The following is a 10425-nucleotide window of genomic DNA, read 5'->3' on the forward strand; positions in this document are numbered from 1 at the left end:
TTTATATTTTAAAATTAAAAGAAATATCTTTAATAATCAAATTTACAAATTAAATTTTAATTAAATTCATATAAATATTTTTTTTTACTTCGTATATAAAAAAATTTTTATATATTTTATATATATATATATATATTTATATTTATATATAAACATATTAAACATATTATGTAAAAATAGATAATAAAACAGTATTTTTTTTAATAAAATAATTTTTTTTTTTATATTTACATAAAATTTTTATAATCTATATTCATTTCAATAAATTATATTGGTAATATAAGATATAATTTTTTATTATAAAAATATGATTTAAAGTGTTTTTAATATACATACTATTGTAACTGCTTTTTTGAAAATATTTGAACGTGATAACCACATGATGGTCACATTAGTCAAAAACTGGTTAAATTTTCGAAGAATAAAACAATTGTGAATAAAAGTAAATATATAAAATTTATTGTTTTTTCATTGCACCAGATATTTATAAAATCAATTTATTTAATTGAGCAAAATATTTATATTCTACACGAATGATAAATGTTCAATAACAAACTTATAAGATTCTAAATCAATTGAAAAATGATTTAAATTATTTTATTTTCTGTCTTTAATAGCGATAAAGTTAATAAACCATATGAATGATTCTTCTTTCAGAACACTTATCGATAGGCATTTCTATTGAAGATGGTGACATCAAATTTAATCCTCTTGCTACGTAGAAGTTTAGTCGTAATCAGCTATCGCTGCTTGGTATGTCATATCACTGCACTACTTTATGATATTTGTCAATTAGGTTGCTTTTGTTTAGATTTATTATGTTATTAAATCCGATATTTTTTATGATTGTGAAATTGTGTATGATCAAATTTGTGCTTGTTTCATATTTAAAATAAAAATCAAATTATTCTGATACTGTTATGTTTCAATAAAAATTGGTAAATTAACAAATTACATTAGATACTATTTATCGGTACAAATATTTAATACATAGAAAGTAACAGATATGATAATAACCTCTTTATATGATCAATGTCGTGATAACACCGCTTTTTTGAATTGTAGCTGTCGAGCTACTGAGCTTAGCACGCATGGTAGAAAGATTACGTCAGTCGGTCCAGCAATTGTTATCTAATTTAACGAACACATGTGGCTTCAATTTTCTGATGCAACTCACATGAAGAACTTGTCGAACTCTGTTAAATTGACAATTAACATATCCTATATATTATGAGATTCGACATCGATTGATGACATCGTATCTCTCATAAGAGAGGTTAATATTGATATTTTTAGCTACATTCTTTGGATCAGTATTTTAAATTATATGCGTTTTTTTTAAATATTTATCATTCATACGTATTTATATAAAATAAATACGGCTTAATATATTAACAAATTTTTATTGATTATTATTAATTTTACTAAATCCTAGTTATTTACTAAATAATTTATATTATATATAATATTATATATGTATATAATATATGTATAAAAATATAAAAATTTTAATGAAATACGATAAAATAAAAAATACGAATAACAATTACCATCAAAAATATCCTGTGAAGTTCAAAATACAATTTTTACTATTATTAATTAGCGCTATAATGGAACGTACAGAAATACTAGAGCAGCAAAATTAGCAAATTAAATTGATGATTGAAACAAAAGCAACGATTTATGTGTATGAGAATGGAGTGGGTTCGTAATATATTGCAGAGTAGGGAAAAGAGAAAGAGAAGGGATAACGTAGATAAAAAGTAGAACTGCTGAAGCACGCGGTAGTTTCTTGTGTTCTTTCAGTTACCAACGAGATACCTTTCATTGAATTTGAAGTGAATTTTTATTTGTACTTTTATTTCTTCATTTATTTTTTTTAAATAATTTTCTTTTTTATTGTAGATTAAGGTAAATTATTTTTTTAATATTATTCGAAATTTATGTATTTTATTTTTCATTTATTTTTGTATAATATTTCTGTAAAAATTAAAAAAATGTTATTAATATTAATTAAAATATCATATCAATAATATAAGTTAATAGATTAAATTATTTTTAAATTCGCATTATTTTTTTATGAACACTAATCTTTTAGTTTAAAATTCTTTTTATTAATCGTCTAAATCGTCTTCAATAAAACTTGAAGAATAAATTTAAATTTGTAAAGTGTTTTATTCATCTTTCATTTCATATAAAATGATTTATGTAAGTAAATAATTATCTAAATCATTTGAATTGTTTCTGTCATTTATTTAATAAAATTATAGATTTTTGTTATAGTATTGATTTTTCAAATTAGATATTTGAAATCTTGCACTCTTTGTATTATCTTTTTGTATATAACTTTCATTTTCATTTCTGTTTTTTATATATAATTATTTTTATTTAATTACTCTTAATAAGAAGTAGGACAAAAATTTTAAAAATATTTTTATAAATCTTTCATATTAAATAAAAAAATATTCATATTAAATAAAAAAATTATAATAAATTGTTATAATAAATTACTTATATAATTTTTTTTGTATTTTTTAATAGAAAATTTATAAAAATTCTTTTCAATATCTAAATGATATTGAAAAATATTTAATGACGACATGTAATAAATCCTTCGTTGATTACGTATTATCGTGTTAATGTGATTGAACTAGATAGACATTCTTTAATCAAGTACATTGTAGTTGATGAATAGCATTTTAAGTATCTTGTAAGATATACCAATAAATTTTCAAGTATTTTTTTATAATTCTATTTCTAATATATTCAAATAGTTAAAATAATTAAAATATAAAAATATAAATGTATATCTTTTTAATAACTTCGTAAAAAAATTTAAGAAATTAATTAATATAATTTTTATTATAGAAAAAAAAATTAATATTTTATTCAATTCAAAGATAGAAAAGACTTTTACATTTTAAAAATAATAGTATTACGAAATAACACGTTTGAAACCAATCTTATTAAAAACAGAAACGAGGTAATCAAGTTATATAGTTCACTCTGTATATTCCTTCACGCTTTTTTTGTACACGCGTCAGGTCCGTAATTTATGCATAACGGGTGTCATGAAAGAATTATTTCTAATCATAAAAATATGAGGTCAATCATCACTAAACGAAATAATTTTTTAAACAAACATAAATCTTCAGGTACAAACAACATCAAAATATTGTAATTATTGTAATTTTCATATTTTTATTCATATTTTTTCTTATTTTAAAATACCCAATATAATTTAAAAAAATTAATATTATCTAAAGTTGATTAATTCTATTAATATTGAAAAATCTAAAAAATGAAAAATTGTTATAATTAGAGATTGAAAAGAAAATGATTTTATTTAATAATGTTTAATAGAAAAATAACATTATTTAATCATTTTATTTAATCACTTTAATCATTTTCAATGTAACCATTACTTAACAGATTTTACATTTCTTTATTGGATCAAATCAAAATAATACCATGATGATATATGAATCGAAAGATTTTTTCTTATACACTGTATTAATATTTTAATTTAGTTCATTTAATTTTAGCTATTATTTATATAATTTTCTATTTTTATATTCTTCTATATAATTCTATTCATTTTGTGATAATAGTCGAACAAAATGCCAGGACAATTCGAAGAAATTCAAGCAAAACGCGCAACATTTGGAATGGGATGTTTCTGGGCCGGTGATTGTTTATTTGGCGTTTTACCCGGTGTAATTAGAACTTGTGTTGGATATGCAGGTGGACAAAAAGAATCACCAACTTATAAAAATATGTATGTTTTATTTTTATTTTTCATTTCTAATAGAAATCTGTTTATATCTGTTATAATATCAATTTTTTTATTTTTATTGGCAGGGGTGATCATACGGAAGTCGTTGATATTGAGTATAATCCAAATATTGTATCATATTCACAATTACTTGCTTTATTTTGGCAAAATCATGAATATGGTCTCACTACAAAAATCAAGAGACAGGTAAATATGACTAGTCTCTTATTAATTTTTAGTTTTGTTAATTATATAAAAATGATTATATTTGTATTATTGCTTTTAGTACATGTCATTAATTTTGTATCATGACGAAGAACAAAAATTATTAGCTGAAAAATCACGTGAACAAGAGCAATATAAACATACAGATTTGATTCTTACTGAAATTAGAAAATTCGAAAAGTTTTATCTAGCAGAAGAGTAAGTACATGTTATAATTTTGTAAAATTTTTTTTAATAGAACTTTATAGAAAATTTATAAAATTTTTTAATAAATTTTTATAGAAAAATATAAATTAAAAATTAATTTTAAATTATTGTGCGTATTCCAATAATATTATTATATGAATTCCAACAATTATTAATATCATTTATCATAAATTAATTTTTATTAGATTAATAGATATACATATCGATAATATATTTTCGACTCTTTTTAATGAATTAAAATATTTATATAAGTAATTCTTATTATTTTTAAATAATTAATTTATTATTAATTTAGTTACCATCAGAAATATCGACTTCGAAAACATCCATGGTTAATGGAAAATACCGGTCTTACTAGTGATGAGCTTCTTCGAAATTCACCTCTAGCTGCTAAATTAAACGGTTACATCGCTGGTGCTGGAACGCTCGAACAATTTAAAAAAGAGTTACCTAATCTTGGTTTAAGTGAGAAAGCTGCGAAGTATTTAGAAAAATATGTGATTGAGAATCAAGGAAATTTATATTGCTAGCTGTAATGAATATTTAAGAATTTTTCATATATTTATCTTAGTACACATTGAACATGATATTTTTTCGTAAAAACAAATTTTAAAATCTGGAAAAAATTTTTTTTATGTGGTTCTAATTTCCTGTAAATTGTATTTGAAATCTCTCGCAAATAAGTCTTGAGCTCGATTTTAAAAACTTATAGATTTCGCTCGATAAATATTTTTTGTTAGTATTAATTTTCTTAATTTCTATAATTTTTACTATAGTGTGTAAGTTTTATTAACAGGATATTCATTATATTATATTTCATGCATAATACAATAATGACATGACATATTTGTTTGTTTGCTCAGCAATATTGGAATATGTTATTTTTAAACAAAAATTAAAAAGAAATTTACAGTAAAATAGGCTGTGAAAAGTATATATAGATAATATTGTTTGCAATCATTTGTTTTTTGATTACTTCGCACATTCTATGTTTTATAAGTTTATTTTTTTTTATTTCAAAAAAAAGCAAGTATGAAGCATACGATTAAAGTATGTTTTTTAAATTGTTTGAGTTCAATTTTTCACATAATTACTACTTTATATGACAAATATCATTTGTTAATTACAAATAAGAATATAATTATGTAATATTTATTATGAATAATCTTATAACCACAAGTATTAGAAAATGTATATAATTTCAAGACAACTGCGTTATTAAATACGCACGCTCATATACTTACATGTGGTCGTATGAAATATATGTATACATATGTATAACAGTGTTTGATGTGCATCTAATTCATTTCCATAATTCACTTGTTTTTTATACTTATTATTTATGCATATAAAATAATTTTGCATTATTTTTGCATTATAGGAATCATTAAAATATAAAAATAATAATTTTTATTTGTATCTTAAATTTATTTTCTTCTTATTTTGTTGAATAGATGTATTATAATTTTTAGATATAGATTTAAAATGCTTTTTTAATTTCTGTGAAAAACTTATTTCAATTAAAAAAAAAAACAGTAACTAATATAAAAAAAAATACATTTAGTCGGATAATAATTAAGAATCACAGAATATATCAATAATTTTTTTACTCAATTGTTTCTGTGAACAAAAGCAGATTAAAATAACTAATTAAAGCAGAAATCAGAAATCGAGAATCTGAATAATTGAATAATTTAAAAGTATTTATGAATGATTAATATATATAAATATGTATGCGTATGCAAATATGCAAGATTGCTTTATTTTTACAAAATATCATAAAGATTGTTATCTTTATGATATTTTTTAATTATAATTGAATGTATAATTATGCCATATTGAATATTCTGAAAACAATAACACAAAATAAAATATGAAATAAAATATAATTGTTAATTTTTCGATCAGCATATTTATAATTATTTTTGTAAATAAATATAAAAAATTTACGGAAAATTTAATAGTTCAAAAATTATAATTTTGTATAAAATTTTTAATAAAATTTTTTCGAAGTATGTATTTAGTTATATTTAAAGGTTATATGATATTTCTTATTGCATTTTTTATTGCATCTTTATTATATGCAAAAAAATGTGACGTAAGTATCAGATATTAAGAAGAAATTAAATATTTAAATTTTATATTTGATTATTATTTTAATTTCTATATATATTCATTATTTTTACTTTTCAATATAATTTTCAAAAATAAAATAGTATTTCATTTTATCTAAAATTTTTTTATTTACAGTATATTTGCGATACCAATGATTGTAAAACATCCATAAATTATTCAAATAATTTGCCTGCAATTAAATTTTGTATAAATAAAGATATTTCTACTGATGTTAATTTTTCAATAATAGATAAAATTTCTAAATTTCTTGGTAAGTAAATATTTATATACAAGAAAACTTTAAGTATTTATAAAATTTATTTATATTATATATATATATATATATATAATATAAGTAAATTTTATTTATTTTATATATATGTATGTATATAAAACAATAATATTTTAAAATTGATATTTTACATATTATAGATATCATACAGATTAAACTTAAACCACCAAAAAATATATGTAAATATGAGCTTATTTTATTAGCAAATGAATCAATCAATGAAAAAAAATGTATGAATTATAATTTTAATAATTCATATAAAAATGAAATACATAGTAGAAATATTATATGTTTTGTTTCAAATAATAAGCAATATCAGGTATTAGTACACTATTAGTACATATATACACATATACAAAATTCTAATTTGTTATAATTATAAATTATTAATCTTTCTAAAGAATTTATAAAAGAAATTGTTTTTAGAATACTGGAATACTTGTTCCATATGTATTTACAGCATGTTATTCTGTTCAATTTAATTTTCAAGATACAAAAATGATAAAAATGATAAAAAATAATAAATTCTTAAGAACTAATTATGAAAGAACAGACATTGTAGAACCAATATTGCAATGTACATATGAATATATCGAACTTAATAGTACAAAAAAGTAAGTTTATATTATGATTATTTATAAATAGATTTATATAAAATGTTTTAAAATAGAATTTTAAAAAAAAATGAATAAAAGATGGGTATATTTTGACATATACTCCCCTATCATAATTACTCATAATTACAGTTCAGATAAAGTTGGGTATATTGTACAATGATATTTGTTCTTTTAATGATGAAGATGTTCCTGATGGTTACTGGAATTTTCATCTTTTGGTAATTTAATTATTATAATATTTTTTGTTTTATATTTTCTAAAATATAATATAATATTTAATCATTATATAAAATATATAATTAATTAAAAATTTTATATAATGTATATATATATATATATATATATATATATATGTTATGATGTATATAAGAATTTTATATAACATATATAATGAGTAATCTTATGATGTAGTAATATAAATAAATTAAAGTATACTAAAATTGTTATGTGATTTATAGGATAATTATTTAGAAGATAATAATCATAATTTAAATATAATTTGGGTAAGTTTTATGCTTAATATTTGTATAATTCTATCACTTTAATAAACAAAAAGCAAACTATTATAATTTTAATATTATAATACTTATTAGCAAACAAATCTTGGAAAAGCCAACTATTGTACTACAATATATTTATGTGATGATATAAGATATAAAAATAACACTTTATGGTCACCACTTTAAATGTTTTTGGCATAAAAGTAAGTAAATTAATAGTCATATTTATTTATATATTTTCCTTATTTTTTTAGGCAATAATAATTAATATCCTTTAATTTAAATATAATTTAATAATATTTTTTTTATTTAATCACATATAATGAAATATAGAAATTTATTATAGGTTGTCAAAATATAAATACAATATCTCATAATATTCCAATCAACATTAATTTTGATAAATTTTCTTATTTCCCAATTATTATTATAACTTTATTTACAATTATTGGAATTATGTACCTCATCTATATTATGTGTATTTATAAAGTAAGAAAAAATATTTCTTTAAAAATATTTTTAATCATAAAATCATTAGAATTAATAAATACAATATATCAAATATTTTATAGGATATTAAAAAAAAGATAAAATGGGAAGATATTAATATAAATAGAGATATTGTATTGTTCTATACTAAAGGTTCTGAATCATTTATGGCATTAATGACAGATTTTCGACAGACACTTAGTCAAATTCGTCAATGTATTGTAAGTTATTTTCCACTAAAAATTACATTATATTAAATAGAGATCAATAATTTACTATCATTAAAAATCTTTTCTTTTAAAATATATATTTTATGTACAATTTGGATACAATTTTATATATTTTACAGGTATATGATTGGCATAATGGAATAGAATGGAATAATGTAGCTAAAATCGGTACTTTTGATTGGTTTGCAAAAATGCTTCATAATGAATGCCATATTGTTTGGATAGATATTCCAATATTACGTTCGTTAATTACACAAAGCCTTAACAAAAATAATAATTCAGAACAATAATTTAATAAAAATTGGTGATTTCCGTGACGCAATACTTCCCACAATTTTTAATTTATCTAAACGTAATATTGAACAATCAGCAATAAATCAGTCCATTTTATTGTAAGGTTAATATAAATGCTATTATTTGAAATATATATTATTTATATATATAAAATATATATTTTAAAATATATATTTTTTTAAATATATATCAATTAAATATATATTTTAAAATATGTTATTATTTGAATTAAAATATTTGTATTATTTCTTCACATTTTACAGATTAAAAGAATTTGAAAATTTTGAAAATGATAATGATCCATTTGTTGATTTGTCTTCACATATACGATATGTTTTACCACAAGATTTAAACTTACTGTGTTCCAATTTGTAAGTTTTCAATATTTAATAATTTTAATAATTTTAATCAATGATATATTTTTAAAAATTACATAATTATATAATGAAAAAATATTGCTTATAAAAGCATTAAAAATGTTAATATTCTATTATGATTTTTATATATCAGTGATATACATAAAAATCATTACTATATCATTACTATATTATATATATTAAAAATATAATATATATATTTTTTTTAGATCAAAAATGGATAGATAGTTATTTAAATATAACTATGTCATTAACAAATAAAAGACAAAATTTTATAATAAAGCATTTATATTATATATAATGAGATATATAAGATATATGATATATATAGATATATAGATATATAATTTTGTAAATATTATTATAATTTTTATAATCATAATAAATAATAAAAAAAAATTGAGATAGAGTAAAAATTAACTCAGTGCTATTTCTTAAATCATCAAGTTTGTCAATGTATTGTAAGTTACTCCGAAAACATCTTTTTGAAAGCAGAAGATAAAATAAAATAAGAATTGAGGATCAACGTTATCTCTTAAGTATTTATAAAAATGATTTTTCCAAAACATATCTAATATTCAAAAGATGGCGCTGAAGATTAATTCTTATCTATATCTCTTTTTTTCATTTGCTATTTTTTATGTGCTCATTTGCAGCATTCTGGAGATGGCGGTAATTTGAATATTTTTACTTTATTTCTATTCTTTTTCCTTTTGCTCTTGTTTATATTTACTTTGCAAAATTTATACTTGCATGATTGTTAATTTAGAACATAAAAAAATATAAAATGATTAATTTGATTTATTGTTTAATGCTTATGATTATCATTTTAATATAATAAATAATAGATCTATTTTGTATCTTATCTATGTTGTCTTTATTTCTAGTTATAAATTTCTAAAAAATTCCTATATAAAATTACTGAAGTATTGAACAGTTCTATATATTATTAATTATTATTTAATATTTTAAAAAGTTCATATATAAATATAATTTGTAAATAGTTTAAATTCGATGATAAGAAAGAAAGAAAAAAAGATATTTATAAAAAATTATAATTATTATTTATTTTATACTTGCACATAAATAAAAATATGTATTCTAGTAATTCCAATAACAACAAAGAACAACAAATCATTTTCTAGGGAAAAGATATGTTTTTGATTATATATTTTCAGAATGACTGACGGGCGGCAACTATTTGTTTATAGATTTGTACGTTATAAATAAGGTTCAATAAAGTATGAAAGTTTAAAAAAAATATTGTAATGAAAATAATATACCCAATGTTATTAATTAAAATT

The 10425-nt window shown here is 19.4% G+C and overlaps 2 protein-coding genes across 4 annotated transcripts; both read left to right on the forward strand.

Moving 5' to 3' along the window:
- The first annotated feature begins 494 nt into the window (after positions 1–494).
- LOC122715757 (peptide methionine sulfoxide reductase) lies at positions 495–5493 on the forward strand. 3 transcript variants are annotated; one of them, XM_043938190.1, is made up of 5 exons: positions 495–753; positions 3612–3778; positions 3862–3982; positions 4062–4198; positions 4503–5493. In XM_043938190.1, exons 1-5 carry the CDS (start codon positions 688–690, stop codon positions 4735–4737), a joined length of 726 nt encoding a protein of 241 aa, XP_043794125.1. In that variant the 5' UTR covers positions 495–687; the 3' UTR covers positions 4738–5493. The 3 variants fall into 3 exon arrangements, with proteins under 3 accessions (XP_043794125.1, XP_043794127.1, XP_043794126.1); XM_043938192.1 differs by lacking the exon at positions 495–753 and adding an exon at positions 1887–1911; XM_043938191.1 differs by lacking the exon at positions 495–753 and adding an exon at positions 2087–2208.
- On the forward strand, positions 5240–9385 carry LOC122715934. Its single transcript, XM_043938532.1, is given in 15 exon segments — positions 5240–5257; positions 6458–6593; positions 6755–6933; positions 7041–7228; positions 7310–7313; positions 7366–7449; positions 7690–7734; positions 7825–7904; positions 8127–8220; positions 8304–8441; positions 8570–8736; positions 8738–8829; positions 8832–8847; positions 9008–9115; positions 9331–9385. Coding segments are annotated over 15 exon segments (1368 nt in total). The 3' UTR covers positions 9350–9385.
- Positions 9386–10425: the final 1040 nt, after the last annotated feature.

The sequence above is a fragment of the Apis laboriosa genome, unplaced genomic scaffold, assembly GCF_014066325.1.
Source record: "Apis laboriosa isolate Shangri-la unplaced genomic scaffold, ASM1406632v1 scaffold40_cov151, whole genome shotgun sequence".
Taxonomy (NCBI): Eukaryota; Metazoa; Arthropoda; class Insecta; order Hymenoptera; family Apidae; genus Apis; species Apis laboriosa.